The following is a 26124-nucleotide window of genomic DNA, read 5'->3' as shown; positions in this document are numbered from 1 at the left end:
GCAATTAAGTTTATGGAGTAAACAGGGTTACACATTCGTACAATTAAATATAGGGTTGTATTCAACTTCTGCTAAGAGTAGTACCATTGAAATCAATGGTCATTGCTAACTTGGGTCAATTAATGTCAGTGGCTCTACTCTGTATAGAAGTTAGTTGGATACAGCCCATACTTTATAACTATGTTCAACAGTACATAACCATTTTGATCCAGAAAAAGTAATGGGGCCAGATGTAATCAATGAGTATTAGGTATAAGTAACTTTCTTGAGACTGGGGCACATGGAAAAGAAATAGTTGTCAAATTATTTCCACCAGTCAGTTCTGCAGGGAAAGACAGAAAATGTTTTAATTTTATTTCTTACAAAATCTCCACCAGCTTCTCAGAACAAATGTGTGAAAATACAGCTCAATAAAAACAAGGCAAACAGCTTCTGCGACACTGCACGGGGCATATCTCCAGTAGTTCTAAGCCTGGTTTAATCTGTTTAATCTTTCTTTGCAGCCCAGAACACTAGAATCCCTTTATAGCCCCTGGCAAATTTACTTGATCCTAGGGTCTGAAGTGCGGGCCAAACCTGCATCCTATGGTATGCTCTCCAAAAAAGTTTGCAGTCTGAGAAGCCAAGTGGCTCAGCACAATATCTTGAAAAGCGAGGTGGCTTGCTGTTTATTTTCCCTCTACATTCAACAAACAAGTGTATAGCTTTTAATTCGGCCAACATTTTTTTGGATATAAAACAGGGAAATGACATTTCTTTTATCAAGAGCACTGAATGGAATGGAGACAGTGCTGTTTTGTGCCACTTGCTATTATCAAAGGCTCCCTTTGGCGTAGTACTGTGTGGATTAAAGCGGCAGCTGCTGCTATTATGCAGCAAAAAATAAGTATTTTATTAAATTCCTGCAACAGTGAGAGCCTTGTGGAAGCAGGAAAACACGATGCCCAACATTACCAGAACAAAGGAAAGTGGGAAGTTACTCCCTCAATGTCTAAAAGCAAGGAAAACATAATGATCTGAGCCATTAATTGTAGCCTAAATGAATTTCAAGAAGGGGTTTCATGTTTGCAAATTAAGAAAAGCGACAAGGAACAGTTGGGACTGGAATGGGGAAAGATGTTAAGGTTGGAGGCTGAATTCAGGGGTAAAGGGGGCTGGAATTGCCGTTTCCACCTTCTTTCTCCCTCCCACAAAAAAATTGTTCAGCGTGGCAATCAAATAGGGTTGAGAGAAGGCTCCCATTGGTGTCTATTTGCTCTGTATAGGAGAGGCTGAGGGGCGCTAATAGAAATGTCAATCATTTTTTGGGGGGGGCACCCTTCAGACAGGCCTTTCTCAGGGACCAGATGAGCCACCGGAGTGCCCAAAATGGAGGGTGGGGCTGGGACTTACTATTAACATTGAGTTTAACACCAGGTGCAGTGACACTGTTCCCTTTTGCCTATACTGCCAGACTCTGTGTAGGCTGCTGATCACTTAGTACTCTGATTCAGACCCACAGAAATCATGATGTCTGGAGGTATCCTTACTGTTGAACATGGAGATGAGACCAGCTGGAGCAAGACTCTCATCTTTTATTATTATAGACACCATGGTATTTAGTAGAGCCCGATTGCATGGAACAACTTAGGCTGCATATAGGTGCATTTCACAAGATGTGGGATTTTCTATTACAGGGTGAAGCCTGCACCTCTAGTGTTTGCCTTTCTGCTATATATACCTGGTTCCAGCTCCAGCACTGATTCTTGTCACTCCTACACCCTCCATGTTTTGTACAGGCTTTTGGTTGATTCCCTCCCAACCCAGCTTAAACGTCTTTGGTTTGTTTAGAATTAACATATAGATTTGAACATTGTGAAGTGGCCCTTAAAGAAAATATACAGGACAAGGGTTGTACCAAGGACTAAACTGGCCAGTTAACTGGTTGCCTCCTTCACCGACAGCTGCAACCTTATGGATGCTGTTCCTCACAACTACAGGATGTGTGTAAATACAGCAGCCACATGGGATGAGCTGCTTGCCTTGTCTCTCTGCCTATGTTAGCATTCTGGTTTAGTGGGATTAAAAAAAAAACCACCCACCCAAAATTGTGCTAATCTCAAAACGGCAAAAGAAGCACCATATTGTTTATAAAACCATACACCAAAGAGAATTCCCTAAAGATTGGCTTTCACCCAGTACTTAGGATATGCAGAACTGTCTTACACATTAAATAAAAGCATCTAAAGTTCAGGACAAGAAACTGGGAGTTTGGTTTATGGACGATATAGATTGGCTTTCGTAAGTAAAAGAAGAAAGCACAATTAGATGGAGGTGCTTCAAGAGAATTTTATTTTCAAATATCTTGGAACAAGTGGTAATGAGAAACAGGAAATATTAATTCAAAGCTATGTTTAAAATGATTATTATTTACTAAGGACAGAAGCATTTTGAAAAACAGTAGCTATTTTGTTAGTAAAAAACCCCTGAAATCAATAGACTTCCATGGTCCTGAATATGATCTGGAATGTCATTTTTCTCACAACCTTGCTGACCACAAATTAACTCATCTGAAGAGAAGCTGAACATCTGCCTTACTAGTTACTACTTTCCTCCACTAGAAACTAAAAAAAAACAAACCCAAGGCTGATGATGCTCTTATTTTTTTGCTCAGATCTGAAGCACTTGCTTTTGTAGGGTGATGGGGTGAGGCTCATGGCAACTAAGATGTGTGCCAAACTGCTGCTTGACTGTAGTAGGAAAATAGCAGAGTGCCGACTCCTGTTGCTACTGCTCACTCTGTGTAGGACAGCCATGAAGAAATTGTTTGCATGCTCTACATGTAACCAAGTCTGTGGTGAGAAAGGAGTATTCTGTTGTTTTTGTGGTTGAGGGGGGGTGTGTGAGAGAGAGAGAGAAAGAAAGAGAGAGATTTCTCAATCCTACTAGAGCATAACTTTTTTCAGTCTTTGTTCTACATCATAACAGCAGCCGTTGCATATCACCGATACAGGAAGCAAAAAGCCTTGTGCTTCTTCTCTGTGCATCTTCACAACATTGAAAGTTCAGCTTTTTCATATGCTGTCCTCCGCACCATGAGAACTGTGTGCCCTTTTCAGTAGTGGCTCCTCGCTTGTGGAATGCTCTCCCCAGGAAGGCTCACCTGGGACCATCATTACATGTCTTTAGGCACCAGGCAAAAACAATCCTTTTTCATTACGCCTTTGGCTTTTAATTACCTACAGCTTTTATCTACTTTTTTAAAAAAATCAATCAGAAAGGTTTTTTAGATTTCTTTTATTAATTTAATGTAGGCATGTGTTCAGTTTTTGCTTAAAATTGTTGCTTTGAGTTGCCATGGCAAGAAAGCTACTAATAAATTTAATAAATAATAATAATACTGCACCACTTGTCTTTACTGTTCCTATTACATCAGGGATGGGGAACCTTTATTTCCCCAAGGGCTGAGCAGGCAACAGGAGGGCTTGGCTTTTCCTTTTGCATCCCTTGCCCTATCCCTCTATTCACATCCACATACCTAATCTCTCTTCCCTCCTGCCTCATCCTTCTCACGTTCTTTCACCAGGTGCTTCCCATCCTGGTGGGGCAATTAGGCATTGGAAAAACGACTCTCATACACACAAATGCGAGTTTTTGGCATGCCTACTTACCCTTGGCGGGAGGGGGGATGATTACAAACCACCCTGGCTATAAAGTATGTAGTATCATATCCCTGTTCTTTTTCCTACCTCCTCACCTATGTTCACAAACTCTATGTACTGGGGGGGGGGGACACCCTGCCTTTTAGTTATTCGTGGATGATGGGAGGGAACTAAATGTCCTCCAACCAGACACTGACCTTTCTTAGATATGTTTTCTTCAGTTTTGAAAATCTTGGCACCAATGGGCGCCACCTCCTGAGAAGTGCAATAAGATACCAAACATTGGAAGTAAAAAGCATCATTTTAAAACAATATACATTCAAATCTGAGCAAAAAGGAACATATTGTATACGTCTGCCATCCAAGCTAGGATGCAAAAGCTTACTGTGGTAAATCTGCATGTTTTATTAAATAATGCATAAAGAGCTAAAGCACACGTCAGACCTGTCAGCAGGCAGCCAGAATTGTGGTTATTGATTTTCGTTCTATTGAAGAAAAAATTAAACAGAGAGGTAAGCTAGGGGTAGCTTTTGTCAGAAATGGCCCTTTGTCCCCATACTTTCAAATTTACCTTTAACCCTTTCTGTGCAATACTCCATGACTTTTTACAAAACCATGAAACCACCTGTGGTACAGGCTTTAGGAAAAAAATGTTATTGTGCAATCTATTTCTTGCTCCCAGTCCTATGGCACATGTACTTTACCCTGAATTTGGGGCACTTATTTAAAAACATACACACTACTGTTTTTGCAGTGTTATTCCCCCCTATGTGCACAGTGGAAACCTGTCTTTTAAACTGCTGTTCCTTCAAGATCACTCTTGAGTGCTGAAAAGTATCTTGTGTTCTAAGGATGTTGCAGATGAATTGTCTTCAGTATTATTTTAAGAAACAGGATTGGTCACTTAAGCAATGCTTAAAAGGGCAGTCTTTCTCCAACACTGTGTTTGGCTGAGTACCCTGATATGGGCAGTTCAGGGGCTGTTTCAGATACGACAAATATCTACTTGCCCTCGTTCCCATGGAGTTCCTACAATACTTCAGTTTCACTAGAGTCAGCAACTTTTAGTTCCCTGTTCAGTCTCTGCGTGAGCCACCTCTGCATCAACCTCTTGTGAACATGTGGCATCTCCTTCATGGGAACTGTCCTCATTCAGAGTTCTGGTGCTTTCTTCCACATGATGGTACTGTCTGCTAGCAGCTCTCTGCTGTTGCTCTTTAAGCTCGATGTACGAGCGGGAAAAAGTGTGGAATATGGACGTGACAGGGAAAGCCATTAGCAAAATGCCACTCAAGATGCTGCTCAGGGCGACCACCTGGCCGGGAATGCTACGAGGTACCATGTCGCCATAGCCAACAGTTGTCATGGATATGACAGCCCACCAGTAACTGCTGGGGACACTGGTGAATTCATGCTTGGCTCCCATTTCACTCTCCGCCAGGAAAACCAGTGGGGAGAAGAGTGCCATAGCGACACAAAGGAAGAGGACCAGGAGCCCAAATTCCCGCGTGCAACGGCGTACAGTAAGCCCCAGGGTCTGCAGCCCCAGTGAATGCCTGGCCAAGCGCATGACATACAGGATACGGAGGGCTCGCAAGGTGCGGAGGACAAGGCCCACTCTCTCCAAGTACTTGTTTCCACCACCGCTGCCACCGCCACTACCCCCAGGTTTGTCAGTGTTTTTGGTAGAGGCTGTATCTATAATCAAAGAGATGTAGAAAGGCAAGATGGCCAAGATGTCTATAATGTTGAGTGGAGTCTTCAAGAAGGCGCATTTGCTCTCGGCCTGGATGGAGCGCAAGACAAACTCAAAGGAAAACCAAGCCACGCAGACCGTCTCCAGAACAAAGATGTCATGGCACTTCTGGGAACATTCACCCTGTGGAGAAGACAGAAAATGAAAGAGTCACGTAGCACAGCAGCAACATTTCCAATTCTATTTTATTAAGTTTCAATGTTTTTAACATATACATAACATAAATGGCCTTGGTCCAGTATATCTGAAGGAGCGTCTCCACCCCCATAGTTCTGCCCGGACACTGAGGTCCAGCTCCGAGGACCTTCTGGCGGTTCCCTCATTGCGAGAGGCCAAGTTACAGGGAACCAGGCAGAGGGCCGTCTCGGTAGTGGCGCCCGCCCTGTGGAACGCCCTCCCATCAGATGTCAAAGCGATAAACAACTACCTAACATTCAGAAGACATCTGAAGGCAGCCCTGTTCAGGGAAGTTTTTAATATGTGACATTTTAGTGTATTTTTCATCTTTGTTGGAAGCCGCCCAGAGTGGCTGGGGAAACCCAGCCAGATGGGCGGGGTACAAATAATATATTATTATTATTATTATTATTATTATTATTATTATTATTATTATTATTATTCAGTCAAAACATGATTTTGTCATTTTTGTCGACATCCCACCCCCATTTCCCATGGAGTTATTGTTTTTCCCTTCTGTTGCAGCCTATCTTCTATCTATCAAATCATAGCCACAATAATATAATCAAATTACTTCTGTTACTCATAGCTCAAATCCTGCTCACAAGTACATCATACTATAGTATTTATTTAAACAGTCCAATAAAGGCATCCATTCTTCCATAAAACACTCATCATTAGAGTCTGTTAATTTTGCCAGTTCTGCATAGTCCATTATTTATCCATTCTTCTTTGGTTGGAACCACTTCTTCCTTCCATTTCTGTGCATATAGAATCCTAGCTAGCAACATTATTTGTTGTCGGTTGCTACATTCACAGAGAAGCCCATGCTATGCCAGTGCATATGCATGTTTTTCGAATGTCATACTTAAGTAATTTCCTGTAGAATTAAAACTGTTATTATCTTGAATATGCAATGACCTCGTCCCTAAAGAGATGCTCCGCCTTCTTTATTGCAAGCCCTTATTGCAAGCCCTACATTTTCAGGATTTAGTCTTGGTGGCAATGCTTTATTTTTTAGAAAAGTTCTACCTGCCCCCATGGGGGGGGGAGCAGGTGGCGTTCTAACCCTTAGTGTTGATAAGACCCCCTGCTGAATCCTTACATATCTTTATAGCAGCTATTTCCCCAAGTCAAAATCCCACAGATGAGTGTTAAAGCACTGTCAAAGTAGCACACAGAAATAGTGTGTTTCATGTTCAGGCAAGAGACTGAGCGCAGTTCATGCATGAGTCCTGACCCTCTGCAAAAAAAGCTGAGAACAACTATCCTGTACTAAAAAGTGCTGCTGTACTAAAGAGTGCTTCTCTATGAGAACAGAACTCTATTAGTTCTGTTTTACAGAACAATTTCCCCTCCAATATATAAATTAAAACTAATCACTGCTATTTTATTTTATCTCTGGGGCAAAACCTTGCTTGAATGAGTGATTATCAGTTCCTTACTAGAAGACGAACAATGCCCTCGTTTGAAACGCAACAAACAAACTCACCTTCACAGCACTTAAGCACCAATGAAGAATAATAACGATGATTTTTTTTCTGTGATTGCTCTTCCACTTCCAAATATAGCTGCAATTCACTGTTAGCTTTTTTGCTATTAACTTCCCTAGGAGTGTTAATTACCTCCAGAAAGTAAATAGATTGTATGGCAGATAGTTTATTAGGATAATAAGCATGAGTTGTTTTCACTTACAATTTTCACATAAGCACCACTTTAGCTAATGGGACCTCTTGCTGCCGCCGCACGATTTCTGTTCTCATCCTGAAGCAAAGTTCTTAACCCAAGGTACTATTTCTGGGTTAGCGGAGTCTGTAACCTGAAGCGTATGTAACCAAAGGTACCACTGTATCTGTCCCCTCTACTGGACAGCTATACAGGTTTTTCCACTTGAGGGTGGAGAATTTAATCAATCCAGCCATCAAGATCTATGTGTCAAAGATCATCGCACAAATGCTTTGTGGGGCTGAGATGTGGGGAAGCAGTATCAAATCAGTAAAACCACACTCCTGCAATATCTCTCCCGTTAAAATCAAGTTTCCAGTTTCAAGATGGCAAAGTGTCCTGGATATTTGTGGTACCCTCTGTAGTTTAATTTGTATCCAGGAATGTTTGCTGAAGCCAGAAGGATGAGGCTCTAAGCCATGCTTCCTGCCAGTGAACTAGAAGCCTAACACTTCCTCTTAGATACAGTCTGTTTCAAGTGAGTCATCTGGCTCATGAGTGACCTACTGCATGAAACTAAGCAGCAACCAATCATTTTGACTGAAAACATACAACTGGAGCGAGCTTTGGCTTTGGCTCGCTCTTCTGTGCCAATACTGGCAAAGGCATTCCCTCTTCTGTTAGTCCCAGCACTACCATTGAAAAGATACATATTGACAGGAGCTTTCTCAACAAAGGTTATAAAGCAACCACTTGCCTAAAATGTTAGGCTGTCATTTTCTTTGCAAGGTTGGTTTGACAGAGCTGCTTCCACACTGTGGCAACTCCTAAATCCATATTAGCCTGGGTGCAGTATTCTCACAAGTCCTTATAGCACTATGTCCCAGCTCTTAGTTGTGGTAATGGGTATTCTTTTATTTATTTTTTAAAGCGTTTATTAATTTTCCAATTAGAACATCTAATTAACATATCAAATCAAATCCAATGAAAATAAAAAACTAAAAAAAAAAGTCCAATTGTCTTCCAAATTGTAATAATTTTTGTTTTGGCTTCCGACGGTCTGAATTCTGAAGTGCTTTCAACATCATAGTCCTGCCTCTCATCATCATCAATGTTTTTCATAATTCCAGATCCGATTTTTCCCTCCATGTTTTGACTCTGGTTATGTGATCCTCATTCATGTCAGAAAACAGATACTTTTTTTTCTATGGAGTGCAGATTTGTCCGTATATTGTACTGGTAAAGGGTACTTTAGCACTTCCTATTATTTTTGTAGGTATGGTCTACCAAAACAGATGAAGACGGTAGGGATGCACAAATATGCCAACTTCAGTTTCTCATTTTTTGAACCCTAGGTTCGATTCTCCATGTTTCCACATCAGTCTGAGATTTTTTTAAAGTCCTCATGAAAATTAACCAGCATTTGCATGAGAATTTATCCCAACATACACTTTTGTATGCAATTTTCCCTAAAATAATGCCTTTTTGCATGTTATTTTCACTAATATACACATTCTTATGGACACTTCACCCCAGTATATGCAGTTCTGTATACACTGCGTGGCTAGAGAACTGCATTAGAGAGCTGAGTCCAGGTTTACTTAGTTAAAGGCAGTTCCACATATTTTTATGGCTTACCAGGGCACAGATTTCTGACTTCTTGGATCCTCAAATTATAGCCTAAACTGATTCACTTAGTTACAGTAGATTATATATCAAAATGATATATAAACAACAGAAACCATTTTAGTAAAATTGCCAGTTGGATGTGAAACAAGGTCTGTGCTTGTTTTATGAAGCAAAGCTTCTAGTTCCCAATTCTTAAAACAGATTACGTGTTTTCACATGCATCTACTACCATGGCTGCTGCACAAAACAGGAAAACAAGAAGTGTAATAAAGTATGTGTAGTATAATGCAAATAATAATAATAATAAAAATCCGACAGTATCAAGTTCTCTGTATGAGTTATAATGGTTAATACCTACAAATCTTCCTCCTCTAACACAGTGTCCAATTCAAGACTACTGAACCACATATTCCTATTAAAATTTCATTAATTGCAACAGTTTTTCACTTGTAAGTTGAGAAGAGAATCTAGCAGCGAGGCTCCTTTGCACAGATGTTACTTAAACAGCATTGTTCCCATTATAATAAACGTTGATATGGGCACACAGTACCTTTCTCTGCATAAGTAATAGGCCAGCTAGGCAGCTTCTTCTTTCTTTCCTTTTCGGCCTTAGTTTGGGGGAGGAATTGGTGAACGTTAAATGCAAAGTTTCTTTTGTTAACCAAATTTCTTCTTTCTCTCCGCTATTCAGAACCAGATGCAGAGGTCAGTATTTCTTGAAAAGCAACGGGTAATCAAAGCCAAATCATTTTGGTAAAAAAAAGATATCAGAACTTGCATATTGAAAAGATGTACTAAACTAGTAAAAAACAAAACAAAACAACAGACAGACAAATAAATATATTTATTTGCTTGTCAGCTGTGTAAAACAGTGGTCAGAAGACAGTTAAAAACAAGCCATTATTATTAATCAAGTGAAGCAGGCAGGAGGTTGCTTAGTTGGTTAAAAGTATTAAGAAGTGCCTATCTCTTCTATTAGTTTCCCAATACCACCTTAAGTATTAGATGGGGTTATAAGCCCCATAGAGCAAGTTGTCCTGCTAGGCTTAGCCAGGTCACATCCGCTCACATTGTGAGGAAGGGCTACCAAACTCTTTGTTCTCCCACTTTCCACCATCCTTCTGCCCTGTGAACCTTACCAGTAAGGAGGTCTAAGCAGAATGCTCCAAGCTTAGACCACTTGGAGCAAGCCATCTTTGTGTTTCTATACAAATAATTTAGAAACTCCTACCATTCTGGAAGGGACACAGGTGGCGCTGTGGGTTAAAGCCTCAGCGCCTAGGACTTGCTGATCGAAAGGTCGGCGGTTCGAATCCCTGCTGCGGGGTGCGCTCCCGCTGCTCGGTCCCAGCGCCTGCCAACCTAGCAGTTCGAAAGCACCCCCGGGTGCAAGTAGATAAATAGGGACCGCTTACCAGCGGGAAGGTAAACGGCGTTTCCGTGTGCGGCTCTGGCTCGCCAGAGCAGCGATGTCACGCTGGCCACGTGACCCGGAAGTGTCTCCGGACAGCGCTGGCCCCTGGCCTCTTAAGTGAGATGGGCGCACAACCCCAGAGTCTGTCAAGACTGGCCCGTACGGGCAGGGGTACCTTTACCTTTACCTTTTACCATTCTGGAACCTAAGTTATACTGCCTGTCTTTTCTTGCTGCTGTATAGGAAAGCCTATGAAATCTGCACTTTGAAGAGTTTGTAAGTAAACCGTTTTAAACTTACCAAATGTAGTGGTCTTTTTTGTGCTGAGGTAAGCGGCAAACTTTGTAAGCAATTTAGAAGGGGATATTTTAAAGGTCTAACAGCATATTAAATTTTGTAAGGTTTTAAGTAAGAATTCTGAAAAACAATTCACTTAAAACTTGTCAGAATTTTGTACACATGCAAGTACTCAGTCTCCACTGATTCTAGAATGAACTGTTGTGTGTATGCAGCCTGAGTAGACACACGTTGGATCAAGGAGCAAGTCTCGGTCAACTCTGCTTACATAGACAGCATTTCAATTTCTCAAAGCTCTTTCTGTCACTAGAAGAGAACCTTTTGATCCAACCAAAGATTGCAATACAACAGCAGCAGCTAGGCAACAGAACTTTGAGAGACATCTGCTCAAACTAATTTTTGAAATTTAGTATCTCCATAATAATGTACTAGGTTTCATCTACAGAAAACAGAAACTGATGCACCAAACATGGACTTATCGGGATGTATGCTGGGGATGAGGTGGAAACTTCACCAGCACTTTATGTTATTTTCAGCATCATTACTTTTTATAAAATGCATTTCTGTTCACTTACCCGGTCTTCTTCTTCTCTGAGATCTGGCATGGTGCTAATACAGAGACTAACTGCAGTGATGGCAACAAAGGAAACGGATATGCAAGCAAAGATCTTTCCAGGGATCCCCGAGTGAGGATTTTCCACCATATCCCTGAGCTTTCTCATGCAGAACTGCAAACGGCTACTGTCCTCGAAGGCACATTGTGGCTCTTCACTAGCTAGCATTTCCTCTTCAAACAGGGCAGCCTCCGCCATCTCTTCCTCTTTTTGTCGCAGCCTTTTTTTACAGCACCACTCCAGGTGTTCCTCTTCTATCCCCCAGTAAACCAGCTCATCTTGGAAAGAGAGGGCACACATTTCTCTCAGGAGCCTGAGCTTCCCAGCCGTCACAAAAGTCATGATGGTCCTGAAGGCACACGGGTTGCGGTCAAAGAAAAACTCGTTGCAATTGACATCATAGTCATCACAGATATCCATGATCTCTTCGTAGTTGTTACACGATTTTAACTTCCCAAGCCTGGTCAAGGGGCAATTCTCTAATGTGGTCCATGGGATTCTGTATTTGATGCCACCTACATTGATGATCACATACGCAGTTCGGTCCTCTCGGTGGGCAAAGCAACACAAGTCTTCCCCAGGACGCAGAAGTGTGGCCTTTTTGTAGAAGAATCCTTTCTTTGCCTGCACTTCGCAAAGTGTCTCCAAGTTGTTGTAAGAATATGAGGTGAATTCGGGATCTGTGGGCCCAGGGAGCAATGCCATTTCCTGATACATTTGTTACGTTCATGGGGGTGCCTAGCCTATTCAAAGAAATGGTAGTTTCTTGACTGGTGGGGACACAAAAGGCCAGTCTAAAAATAAAGCAAGAGTGGCAGAGTTAGCATTTTTATATGACAAAACAAATCTCATCTGCATTTCTTAAAACTTTGAGCACCTCTGCTGGGATCATTCTAACTTCCTATTGCCCTTAGAGAAAAGGAAAACAGGATTTTTGAACATCTGAATGTAGCACATAAAATAAGCAGTGACACATCATTTGCAAGAGAAGCTTGCGGGATCAGGAGCAAGAGACCTGCAGCCAGCAAGGTCCAAAGCATGGGATGATACAATAGACACACTGGACAAACATCTTGGGTTCAAATAGACCACAACTTTATTGATTACAAATGTAAGTAGGCTTTGACATAGGCAGTGGGTATGTACAGTGGGACCTCGGGTTACAAACACTTTGGGTTACAGACTCCACTAACCCAGAAGTAGTACCTCAGGTTAAGAACTTTACCTCAGGATAAGAACAGAAATCTCACGCTGGCAGCGGGAGGCCCCATTAGATAAAATGGTATCTCAGGTTAAGAATGGTTTCAGGTTAAGTTCATAACCAGAGGTACCACTATATCCTGAATCATTGAGCCCGACTGCTGGTTTAATATTTTGCAGGGTCTGTCCTGGGTTAAGAATCGCTATGTGACATACATCCAATACGGGTGATCCCTCTAAGACCGTCATTCAGCTGGGGGGTGGTGTTTCCATGGCCCATTGGCCTCCTTTGGACATCTGGAGAGCACCTGCACCTGGACCCCTTTAATGGGTTAACCCCAATTACCTGAAGCAGGAGGGGGTGGGCTCCCAGACCCCCCCTCCTAGATTAAGGCTCCAGCCCAAGAATACCCGCCATGAGGTAGGCAAAACTGCCTGACAGGCCCAATTTGTCTGCAGACAAATTTCTCCCTGGTTCTGAATATGCAACCAACTATAGAAAGGTCTTATGAAGGACCTGCCCTCTCACCTTCAGGCAGGACCATATGCTACATAGGATGGGAGGATAGGGAATCCAGGTCCAAGTGAGCTGGTGAGTCTGGGTGATGCTTCTTTATATGCCTCATGAGCAGACCCAAGTGAACACTAGGGGCTGAAGCCTTTAGTCAGTTCCACAATGCAAGCCACGCCCCTTTGCTTGCCCATGATAGCTCCATTTAAATGCATGCCCCAGCAACCCGCATGGCCAGAGAAGAAGGGAGTGTTGTTCCCCCCCCCCAAGGCCGTGTGAGACCAAAAGTTTGTCCCTGGCTCGGACTGTGATCATGCTGGGTTGCAGTCACCACTCATCATCAGTAAGTGGTCCATAAAGCTCATCCACAATGACAAAAGGTACTCTAACCATCCATTAACTAGTGAGATATATTGATGTACGTCTTTGGAGTATGATTTATTATACAGTGGTACCTTGGGTTACATATGCTTCAGGTTACATACGCTTCAGGTTACATACGCTTCAGGTTACAGACTCCGCTAACCCAGAAATAGTACCTCGGGTTAAGAACTTTGCTTCAGGATGAGAACAGAAATTGTGCTCTGATGGTGTGGCAGCAGCAGGAGGCCCCATTGGCTAAAGTGGTGCTTCAGGTTAAGAACAGTTTCAGGTTAAGAACGGACCTCCGGAACGAATTAAGTACTCAACCCGAGGTACCACTGTATTGTGCATCCTTTACTTTAAAAATATTATTTCTACATGTACTAAAAATATTTTAAGCATTTAAAGTAATTTAATCAAACCATCTAAACAAGAATGTTTACCTAAACTTGCTTAAACTACACAAGACAAAATAATGTTTAGTCACTGTGACAACATAAATGTATTAATGAAGAGACAAAAAGCTGCCCTAGACCAATTAAGCCACACAATGCGAAGCACAAGTGGAGTGGAAACAGCAAGTGTCATAACTGCAAAGTGCATGAAGAACAAACAAGTCCAGACAACTTACATTAGGAAAGGGCACTGTCAACACAATTGCATGCTTCGTCAAAGATAAAATATTCAGAGCTAAATATGTGGGTGCCATCTTTCCAATGTATTCCTTGCATTGTATCTCAAGAGTTGAGAAGACCAGAACATGATTTCTTTTTTCCATTTCAGCATACTTAGAACAAGTGTTCATGTATCTAAACACCTAAAAGAATATGGTAAACAATCTTGTTTTGGCATGAATGCTGATGTGTGTATATTTTACTTTACAGGTATGTCTGGCTTGCTACTTCCATTCCACAAACAGTGACGATTATAGTCTTTCATTTGTGTATATAAACTTAATGACAAAAATGCATTAGATCTACAGCTGTTTTACATCTTCACTCGACAACCTCAGGCACTTGATAATTTAATTCCCAATATTTTAAAAACACAGGCATGGAGGAAACGCTAAAAAGTTGCTGAAGCACTTGTTGCTGTTATGAATGGAATGTTTCCTGCTGCCAAATATGACTCAAAATATAAAGGTGTGAAGCAAAATTACATCCACTGACCTATGGCCCCAACCCTCAAGGCAGGGGTAGCCAAGGTAGAGTCCTCCAGATGTTAGTTTACAACTCCCATAATCTCTGACTAATGTAGCCAGTGGTCAGGGAAGATGGAAGTTGCAGTTCAAATCCATCTGGAGGGTACCGCATTGGTTCTAAAATACAGGAACTGCTATTTGCCTTTAGCCAGGGATAGCCAGAGAAGATGGGGACTCTCATGGAACTCTGGCCCTTTTTCTTCCTACCAAACAAGTTTCAGTCTTGGAGTACCTATATCTGAAAAAAAAAATAATAATCCATTGCATTGCTAACAGATAATTGACCAGTTAAACCAGAGAGCCTAGGACTTGCTGATCAGAAGGTCGGTGGTTCGAATCCCCACGATGGGGTGAGCTTCCATTGCTTGGTCCCTGCTCCTGCCAACCTAGCAGTTCGAAAGCACGTCAAAGTACAAGTAGATAAATAGGTACCGCTCCGGCGGGAAGGTAAATGGCGTTTCTGTGCGTTGCTCTAGTTTGCCAGAAGTGGCTTAGTTATGCTGGCCACATGACCTGGAAGTTGTACACCGGCTCCCTCGACCAATAAAGTGAGATGAGTGCCGCAATCCCAGAGTCGGTCATGACTGGACCTAATGGTCAGGGGTCCCTTTACCTTTACCTAACATGTTGATTGTACCTTGAAGTTAACTTCTTCATGTTACTTCCCCTTAATCTAGATCAAAAGGAGCATCCAAACAGTTCAGTTGGGCTCAGAGGAACTTTGCAATATGAATACTAATGCATAGCTATATTTATCAGCCACATACATGGAAGCCTGCATCCACATACAAATCTCTTTTGGTAGATCAAGGCAAATGTCTGTGAATAAGAGCCATTTTAATATGACACTAACCTAAAACAAGCTTGAAAGTAGATACATCAATTGCAGGTTAACATACAAATACAATTCTTTCTCTAACATCAGAATACAATATACCGTAAGCCTGTTCAAGCTTATGAGCAAGAGTCCCATGGAACAGAATGCATTTCAAAACACAGTTTATTTTGTTGTGATTTAAAGCCACAAACATGAAACATACATAAAAACCAGAATGTGAGGAGTTCTCTCCAGAGAAATAGGAGAGTTCATTCAGAGTATATGGTAGCCTGCAGTGATCAGTGTCATATAACAGCATCAGCTAGGAAACATCATTACTCACAATAAGCAATTTCTATATCACACTGTCATAACATTGATTGATTCATGCCCTAGCAGTAGCGAAACATCACAGAAGCTACCGTACTTTTCCGTCTATAAGACGATTTTTTTTACCTTAAAACAACGCTTAAAAATTGAGGTAGTCTTAAACATGGGTAGTGCAGAGGGAAATGATTTCTGTCTTGAGTAGTAGATTGTCACTGGTGTTATTGCTGTGAAAATGTCTGTTTGTGATTGGGCGTTGCTGCGACAATGTCCACTTGTGATTGGGCACTGCTGCGACAATGTCCGCTGGCAATTGGTCACTGCTGTGACAATGGCTGCTGGTGATTGGGCTCTGTGTGGGTGTGTGATTGGCAGCTGCCGGTGTCGATCGGAAATATGATAGGAGGCTTCTGCGTTGTGTTCGATTGCAAGTGTTTGGAATTTGGGTGAGCTTTTTTCGGCATTTCTCCCATTCTGGACAATCTCCCCCCGCCCCCCATTTTCTTAATATTGAGTCCCAAAAATTAGGGGGCGTCTTATCCATGGGGGGGTCCTATAGACAGAAAAGTATGGTGATTTAAGGACGAACCTTGGGTAGTACTGAAGTTGCATCACTAACTTAAAATGCAAAAGCTTCTAGGTGTATCATATAGGATGCTGCAAATGAAATGGATTACAAGTAGAGATACCTGTACTAATAACATGCCCAGATCTATGCTAGCAGGACTTATTTTATTTTCTGGCACTGCTCCCCAAGATACAATTGCATCACGGCACCAAATACTACCATACAATAATTCTATCATGCACCACATACAAGAAAAATAACTTTAGAGGTATTCCTACAGCAAATCTCTATCTAGTAATCTGAGCATTAGGGCATTAAATTATTTTATTATGGATTAGAGCAAGTCTCCACTTTTTGACTTCTCTCAGGGAAAACCTTACTGCTTAGTGAGTTGTCATCTGTATTGGGCCAATATAATTGGGCCATATTAACAACATGGAAACCCCAGGACTGGTTGACACTTGACGGCTGACAGCTGTGATCTCAGTGTGTCTGAGATGCAGACTAGGGTCGCCACCTTTTTAACAACCATCTTCTACCTTTTACTATATAGTGTGGCATACACAAATTAAGCAGGTGAAGCTTTTCCATTAAGTTTATCAATACGCCACGAAAAGCCTCACTTGCTTTATTTGTTAGAAGTGCAATATCACGGCCTCTGAGAAGTCACCAACCATAGTAAACATCTCCACATGCTCACCCACTAAACAACTGCCTAAGAGTGAGTCTTGTAGGCATGAACTACTTCGAAGAAGATGCCACATTAGAAAAATGTGAAGAAGAAGAGGAGGAGGAGGAAAGGAAAGTCTGTGAATGTGAGTTTGTAGAGTGGTTTTACAGCAGTCATTCTAAGAGCTTTGTGCCACTGCTATGTCCAGTGTAATCCCTTTCCAAAAGGCCACATTTCAACTGCCCTGCAACAGTTGCTGGAGTTGGAACCAGAGGCTAATTAATAATTTGTGGTTGTAACAAGTGAGAAGAGGTCATGGCTGTGTTTCTGAAGAACTCAACAGGTCAAAGGCCAAAAGAACATGCTTCAGGCAGACATAGCTAGGCAAATACCTCATTGTTGCAAATGGCGGTAGAACTTCATTCTAGCAACATCAGGGCATAAGTCGTCAGCATGTCATATTCTCCAGGGACCCTTGAAATAGGAAGGTTACCTTGTAACTGATGAGTTTAGAAACAAATCTTCTGGTTCAAGGAATAATCAGGGATTTTTCACAAAACACAAGCTGGTTATTCACATTTCAAGTATAATTTTCAAGGCTTCATTACTAAAGGGGCATGCCCTCTATACAAAGAGCATTCATCTGTTTGGAAATATGTCAAATTGCCTTCCACTTCCAACTTGGAATGCAATAGGATGGAAGAAAACATCATAATTTCTTCTTTAGAAATAACAAACTGAACCTGTTATAGAGGCCTTTTTTTTTTGTAAAAATCTCTGTGAGTGACAGGCTTTTGTTTCTGTGCATTTATTTTCAGCTGCAAAGGATATGTTGTTTCTCAAAAAGCATATATTGTTCTGCTACACATATTGAAATCACTCTGTGTCAGTTCAAAATGCCCCACTTCATGCTTGCCAAGGTTTTTATTCCTCTCACCCCATCAATGGTGTCATGTTTGAAAATCCTATTACAATTGGGGGAAAATAATCTGCGCTTTCAATTCCTTCAAACAAAAAAACCAGCCAAGCACCTTCTTTTGAACAGATGTTACTAAGAGATATGCTGTACCATAATGTGAGACCTAGTTCATGATATAAAAAAGAGATGCATTCAGAAGAATCTGTACCAAAGGCACACACACATCCATTCAGCAACCATGACCCGGAAAATCTAAGTACACAAACTCAAAAACTCTCATCTGTTCTTAGAGACAGTTCTTCTCCTTCCATGCATGCACATACATCTAGTGTGTTGTCTGAATCAAATGTCTGTAGATGGGAGAAATATAGATTGCCCCATCCAATCAATTTTTTGAGAAAGGTTTTAGAACACAACATAAATGTGTTCATCTGACCCCAGCAGCAAGACAGGCTCTCATGAACCTGAAACAGCCTGCAGGCAAATTAGGCTGCATGCACAATCCTATTTACAGTGGGACCACCAATTATGCAAGGGTTCTCTGTCTCCTGAGAAGAAGCAGTGATGCTACTGGCTAGAGGTAAAGTGAGTGGCAGTGCCCCACCATGCTTTTACTGGCTACATCACCACTTTCCCCTTTTTGGAAAGGAAAACTCAGAAAGCTCCTACTTCATACTCCTGATAAGCATCAGATATGAGCTCTTGAGTTGGAACTAGGGGTGGATAAATTGGTCAATTCTTGTTTCTCATTTTTCCAATCTGAAGATCAGTTCTTCCAAATGTGCACATCAGTATGCATTTTGTGGTGTTTTTTTTAAAGTTCTCATGAAAATTCATCAGCACTTTAGGGTGAATTACTCCTAATATATCCTTTCTGTGTTCAATTTTACCTAATGCACATATTTTTTCAAAGCAATTTCCCTTAATATAATGCATTTTAAATCTATTTTCACTATGCATTTTTATGCACACTTTAGCATAGTATGTGCATTTTTGTACACGTTTTTGCCCCTCCTTTCCTTTATCTAAAGAAAGCCTAGGCTGTCCATAAAGTAACTTAAACTACAAAAACAATTGAGCAGGTTGCCAACAGAGGTGCAGGTTTCCACCCCACCCTACCCCAGTATTTAGCACTGTCCGTCACATATACAGCTATCTCCTTGGTGGGCAGAAGTTCATTGGTGTGCCCAAGGTGTAAAGAGATCCTGGCTCCCTTGGTAACAAATTCGCATGGCATGGAGAAAGCGGATAGAGAAAATTCATAATACCAGAACTTGCGGACATCCAATGAAGTTTAATTCTGCAATATTCAGGATGAATTAAAGGAAGTATTTATTCATGCAGGGCATAGCTAAACTATTTGTTTTGTAATTGAGACTGCCATTGTGGTGCAGCGGTTAGGAAAGGTAGACTTGTAATCTGGTGAACCAGGATTGCGTCTCCACTCCTCCACATGCAGCTGCTGGGTGACCTTGGGCCAGTCACACTTCTCTGAAGTCTCTCAGCCTCACTCACCTCACAGAGTGTTTGTTGTGGGGGAGGAAGGGAAAGGAGATTGTTAACCGCTTTGAGACTCCTTGTTGTTTAGTCGTTTAGTCGTGTCCGACTCTTCGTGACCCCATGGACCAAAGCACGCCAGGCACTCCTATCTTCCACTGCCTCCCGCAGTTTGGTCAGACTCATGTTTGTAGCTTCGAGAACGCTGTCTAACCATCTTGTCCTCTGTCGTTCCCTTCTTCTTGTGCCCTCAATCTTTCCCAACATCAGGGGCTTTTCCAGGGAGTCTTCTCTTCTCATGAGGTGGCCAAAGTATTGGAATCTCAGCTTCATGATCTGTCCTTCCAGTGAGCACTCAGGGCTGATTTCCTTAAGAATGGATACGTTTGATCTTCTTGCAGTCCATGGGACTCTCAAGAGTCTCCTCCAGCACCACAGTTCAAAAGCGTCAATTCTTCGGCCTTCTTTATGGTCCAGCTCTCACTACCATACATCACTACTGGGAAAACCATGGCTTTTACTATACGGACCTTTGTTGGCAAGGTGATGTCTCTGCTTTTTAAGATGTTGTCTAGGTTTGCCATCGCCTTTCTCCCAAGGAGCAGGCGTCTTTTAATTTTGTGACTGCTGTCACCATCTGCAGTGATCATGGAGCCCAAGAAAGTAAAATCTCTCACTGCCTCCATTTCTTCCCCTTCTATTTGCCAGGAGGTGATGGGCCCAGTGGCCATGATCTTCGTTTTTTTTGATGTTGAGCTTCAGACCATATTTTGCGCTCTGGTCTTTCAACCTCATTAAAAGGTTCTTTAATTCCTCCTCACTTTCTGCCATCAAGGTTGTGTCATCTGCATACATGAGGTTGTTGGTATTTCTTCCGGCAATCTTAATCCCAGCTTGGGATTCATCCAGCCCAGCCTTTCGCATGATGAATTCTGCATATAAGTTAAATAAGCAGGGAGACAATATACAGCCTTGCCGTACTCCTTTCCCAATTTTGAACCAATCAGTTGTTCCATATCCAGTTCTAACTGTAGCTTCTTGTCCTACATAGAGATTTCTCAGGAGACAGATGAGGTGATCAGGCACTCCCATTTCTTTAAGAACTTGCCATAGTTTGCTGTGGTCGACACAGCCAAAGGCTTTTGCATAGTCAATGAAGCAGAAGTAGATGTCTTTCTGGAACTCTCTAGCTTTCTCCATAATCCAGTGCATGTTTGCAATTTGGTCTCTGGTTCCTCTGCCCCTTCGAAATCCAGCTTGCACTTCTGGGAGTTCTCGGTCCACATACTGCTTAAGCCTGCCTTGTAGAATTTTAAGCATAACCTGGCTAGCATGTGAAATTTGTGCAATTGTGCGGTAGTTGGAGCATTCTTTGGCACTTCCCTTCTTTGGGATTGGGATGTAGACTGATCTTCTCCAATCCTCTGGCCACTGCTGAGTTTTCCAAATTTGCTGGCATATTGAGTGTAGCACTTTAACAGCATCATCTTTTAAAATTTTAAATAGTTCAGCTGGAATACCATCACTTCCACTGGCCTTGTTATTAGCAGTGCTTTCTAAGGCCCATTTGACTTCACTCTCCAGGATGTCTGGCTCAAGGTCAGCAACCACACTACCTGGGGTATACGAGACATCCATTTCTTTCTGGTATAGTTCCTCTGTGTATTCTTGCCACCTCTTCTTGATGTCTTCTGCTTCTGTTAGGTCCTTTCCACTTTTGTCCTTTATTATGGAAATCTTTGTACGAAATGTTCCTTTCATATCTCCAATTTTCTTGAACAGATCTCTGGTTTTTCCCATTCTATTGTTTTCCTCTATTTCTTTGCATTGCTCGTTTAAGAAGGCCTTCTTGTCTATCCTTGCTATTTTTTGGAAATCTGCATTCAATTTCCTGTATCTTTCACTATCTCCCTCGCATTTTGCTTGCCTTCTCTCCCCTGCTATTTGTAAGGCCTCGTTGGACAGCCACTTTGCTTTCTTGCATTTCCTTTTCATTGGGATGGTTTTAGTTGCTGCCTCCTGTATAATGTTACGAGCCTCCATCCATAGTTCTTCAGACACTCTGTCCACCAAATCTAAATCCTTAAACCTGTCCCTCACTTCCACTGTGTATACATAAGGGATTTGACTTAGATTGTATCTTACCGGCCCAGTGGTTTTTCCTACTTTCTTCAGTTTAAGCTTGAATTTTGCTATAAGAAGCTGATGATCTGAGCCACAGTCAGCTCCAGGTCTTGTTTTTGCTGACTGTATAGAGCTTCTCCATCTTTGGCTGCAGAGAATATAATCAATCTGATTTTGATGCTGCCCATCTGGTGTTGTCCATGTGTAGAGTCGTCTCTTGTGTTGTTGTAAAAAAAAGTGTTTGTGATGACCAGCTTTTTCTCTTGGCAGAACTCTATTAGCCTTTGCCCTGCTTCGTTTTGAATTCCAAGGCCAAACTTGCCAGTTGTTCCTTTTATCTCTTGACTCCCTACTTTAGCATTCCAATCCCCTATAATGAGAAGAACATCCTATAATGAGAAGAGACTCCTTAGGGTAGTGATAAAACGGGATATCAAATCCAAACTCCTCTTCTTCTTCTTCTTCTTCTATGGAATTCGCTCTCACAAAATGGCAGTGATGGCCACCAACCTGGATGTTTTTAAAAGAGAAATAGGCAAATTCATGGAGGACAAGGCTACCTACAGTTACTAGCCACAGTGGCTATGTTCTACCTCCACTGTCAGAAGCATTATGCCTCTGAATATCAGTTTCTGGGAATTGCAAGTCTTCAGAGTACTGTTGTGCTCATGTCCTGCTTGCAGGCTTCCAAGCAGGCATCTGATTGGCCACTGTAAAAACAGGATGCTGGACTAGATGGGCCATTGGCTTAACTCAGCAGGTTCATTCTTTGGCAGGAGAAGTGCATTGCAAAATTCAGAGAAGCATGAATGTTGAAGGATGGCTATGTTTTAGAAAGTGTGAATTAGGTAGGTTCACCTTTATATGTGAACCGAATCAAAACATTTCCCCAACCCTAGTTATCTAAAAACCTAAACAGCACCTGCAGAAAACTTGCGGCTTTTGCCTAAGGGACGTAAATTATGACAGACTTTTAATCCCATTTTTAATAATGAATAATTTTAATTGTAAATTTTATCTTACTGATGTATAGGCTGATTTTTTTTGATTCGGATTGCCTCATATGTGTCAGCTCTAGTAGCTTAACCTAAAATCTAAGTCACCTTTATGGTGTTAATGAACTTTCCATATGCAAGGACAGAAGGAACAAAAGCAGTTAAATGTTGGGCACCCTAATCTTTCACTAAAAACACCAGAAAAGTACTTAGAGCCCTGTGTGCTGATTCTATATAGTTAGCAGTGCACATTATGAAGCTAGCTGACATTGTAAAAGCTGAAATGACTTCCTTTAAAAAAAACAACAGGGAGAGATGTGAATGCCTTCTCGTATTTTATGATTCATGAAACTCCTACAGTAAATTGCTAGCTCTGTGTAGTCCTTATGGGGGCATTTTTGTGGTGGTAAATGATAGCTGCAAGATCTACGAGGGAACCAAAGCGCGAGGAAAATAGTGGATAAAAGTGGATAAGCTTACAATTATTTCAAAAGGGAGTGGGAAGAAAGAGCATTCTGCTAAACCTCTGGTGGTCAACCAAAGAATGCAAACTGGAAGTCTGACATATTATAATAAGCCAAGATCATTTAGTGGTTAGCAGTGTACTTACAGAAGCTGTCACTACTAGTGGGAAGGGAAACAACAGGCAAGTAATCTCATGAAAAATTCTAGGAAGCATGCAGCAGTGAGGAAAGATGATATACATGAAGAATATGATGTTGGATAGGAAATCAGCAGAGCTTATTTCCTAGTAAAATATATTCATGATTGAGCCATAACAATTAAAGCCTACATCCTATATTGAAGTCAATTGTGAAACTCCAGGGACCGAACCATAACTCTACTAAGATATTTTACAAATTATAACCAACCAGCATTCTTGCGGTTGCCATTTGTCTAATAGGTGATATACTCTCCTTCCCAAGCCCACCTCTCAAAGACGGCTGCCGCAGAGGAAGAGCTAAGAAGCAGGACAATTCCACTGGCTCTGCTGAGACACTAACGACCTTTGACTCTTTGTTGTTGTTTAGTCGTTTAGTCGTGTCCGACTCTTCGTGACCCCATGGACCAGAGAACGCCAGGCACCTCTGTCCTCCACTGCCTCCCGCAGTTTGGTCAAACCTTTGACTCTACCTCTCGCTAAACCGTCACCTAGCAGCAGCCATTCCACCAGGTTACAGAAGAGGTGGACGGTAGGGTTATTTCCCCCTGGAAATGCACAAATCTTACGAATCTGCATTTCATAATGCACAAAGCCATATTTAATAAAGCACAACAGCTTGAATTAAAACCCATTTAACCATTCTAAATAAATCTGAATAGCTAGACATAAATGCTACACAGGACTGGCTATAAGAATGTTGGTCTCAATCTTAACAGTCCTATGTACTTTTTACATAGTTTAAGAGGCACACGTAACCTCTTAAAACTATGACTGCACTAGGCGTGAGAAATGCATTAAATTTTATCTTTTCCATTCCTGTTTTCTAAACCAAGCTGCAGGCTTGTAAATATCATTATTTATTCAGTAAATGTAAAACATAGAGAAGCAAATAAGCAAGCAGGCTCCCATTATGTCCAATAGAGAAGAATATCAGTTGCCAACCTTTGGGCCCATTTCCAAACTGGATAAACTCCCATGGACACTACATTCACCACAACCTATTCTGTCAGCCACAATCAAATGCTTCTTACAAGCCTTCTTTCCATTTTCAGCAGGGAGAGGGGGCACCAAGGGTGTAAGAGAAAGCCTCTACAGACACCCATAGGTACCATGTTGGCAATCCCTAGAGAAGAATATGAATTTGAGACACTTTGGATATCTGACACAAATACCTTTTAAATGCATGAAAATTGCACAGCATCAGACCTTGCAGGACTGAGACTTTTATCTATATACTTTTGGAGAAATTTAAAAGGGTTCCTGGGCTGGATATAGACATGACGAAGAAGTGATTCAGTTAAATGCATTGTAAACTCATACAGGGAAATCTGGTAGGGAAAGATGGGACTCCACAGCACCATCTGGTGTCACAGTGTTATATCACATATACAATGCATATAAAACACTTTTCTTTATCAATCTAGCTGAGTCCTTAGATCGGAAGTATCCCTCACTGGAACCCAAAATAAAGGGATGCATGTTCCAACTGAAAATATAGGCCTTGACTGAAAGACAAATGTGCATAGGTTCAGCCTCAAAAATAAGGAGGCGGTTGTGAAGCAATGTTTCTTATACACTCCCCAAATACACCTGTGATTTCTAATCACCAATCAAAGGATCACAGCAATCTTAACAGTTGCAACCCAATGTCACCATCCTAAAACTATCAAAACCATTTAACTCTTCAGAGGAGCCCTCATCATAATATCATCTCATCACATATACTCATTTTTCAGTATCTCTATTAAGATTTTGACTAATTTTCCTCTTCATTAAATATTTACCAATATCATCTTTCATCTGCCTACAAAACAATTCAGGATTAAGCACAATTGCCTTGCCCATACCGCTCAGAAGTCCTGATTTAAGTGGGACATCCTGAAATTACAGGAGCCAATCCCAGCTTCTAATTGGATTCTGGAATGTCCCTTGGTCTGGCACTCTGGAACATGTCAGCTGAATGCCAATCCAGAAAAAAAGCCCATTTTTCAGTCCAGCGTTCTGGAACAAGTCAGCTGCCTTGTGCCAGAGTGCCAGACTGAAATGTGCTCATTTTTTCCTCTTGATTTTTGGTCTCGCTCAGGATCTTCCTAATTTTGGTTCCCAGGCTATTGGAGGGTATGCATGCCTAGCTGATTTCCCCCCATGCTTTTAAGTGTTCCGGAACAAACCCCCGCTAAATGCAGTATCTGAAAGCAGCTAGTTCTATACTGTAAAAGGTAGGCAGGGGCCTTTCCAATTTAGCTAAGCCATAGGCTCAAAAGAAAATGGAATCATCACAACAATGCAGTTTTATGAAAGTAATATTTTATCCACCCATGCAAATAGATATACCTATAAAACATTACGGAATAGGGTTTTTGGGGGAGGAGGGGGGGTCCCTACCTACAGAACATTCATGTTATTTACTCAACAGATATTCACATTATTGGGCCCACTTAAAACACCGCATGCTTCCATTCCAATCCTAAATCGACACTGAAAATACCAAGGATCTTATCTCAAGTGTGAGAGATGAATGCAAAGATGGTGTGTCTACAATCAAGCTCCTAGCTTTCTGCATAGCAGATGCCTCCCATTGGGACACAGGTAGATCTAAAATGTATTAGGAGGATAGAACTTTTTAAGAAAATCAACTGAAGCACTCTTAATTTTCCAGCAGCAGCAGCAGCAGCAGCAGCAGCTGCACCACAATATGACATACTAGAAGAATCGAAGTCTTTCAGGCAAAAACTCCAGAAATTAAATCCTAGACAAAACCCCAGACTATACACTATTGATTTTTTAAAAGCAATGTAGTAGATAAAAAATAATATCAAAAGAATGCTTAACAAAGAGGTGGTTATACCTCTAGTGTATGATGATTGACCAAGAAGAGTAACATTGGCAAACATGCACCATGTTAGGTCAAATCATTACTCACCCATTTAACACAGTGCTCATTCACTTCTACATAAACTGTAATGGAGAGCACATTTTGCTGCAGGGTGAGCATTCAAGGGACTGATACTTTCTCTGTATCCTGAGTAAGTTGCAGACGTTTTCTTGTTGGAAGGACCATGAATAGGAAAAAAA

General features: G+C 41.5%; 1 protein-coding gene across 5 annotated transcripts in view; it reads right to left on the bottom strand.

The window, feature by feature from the left end:
• Positions 1-2314: 2314 nt before the first annotated feature.
• Positions 2315-26124, bottom strand: part of KCNG2 (potassium voltage-gated channel modifier subfamily G member 2) — a 46572-nt gene continuing 22762 nt past the window's right edge. For 4 of the 5 annotated variants that reach the window (XM_081919458.1, XM_081919459.1, XM_081919457.1 and 1 more), the window contains 2 exons: positions 11155-11987; positions 2315-5520 (listed from right to left, as the gene is read on the bottom strand). In XM_081919458.1, coding sequence (XP_081775584.1) covers positions 4696-5520; positions 11155-11910 — 1581 coding nt within the window. In that variant the 5' untranslated portion in view covers positions 11911-11987 and the 3' untranslated portion in view covers positions 2315-4695. Of the gene's footprint in view, positions 5521-11154; positions 11988-25972; positions 26106-26124 lie in introns of those variants that run through there. The other variant, XM_081919460.1, reaches the window with a different exon arrangement.

Source organism: Podarcis melisellensis (genome assembly GCF_964234715.1).
Source record: "Podarcis melisellensis genome assembly, chromosome: 7".
NCBI lineage: Eukaryota > Metazoa > Chordata > Lepidosauria > Squamata > Lacertidae > Podarcis > Podarcis melisellensis.
This window is presented reverse-complemented; position numbering and strand designations above follow the sequence as displayed.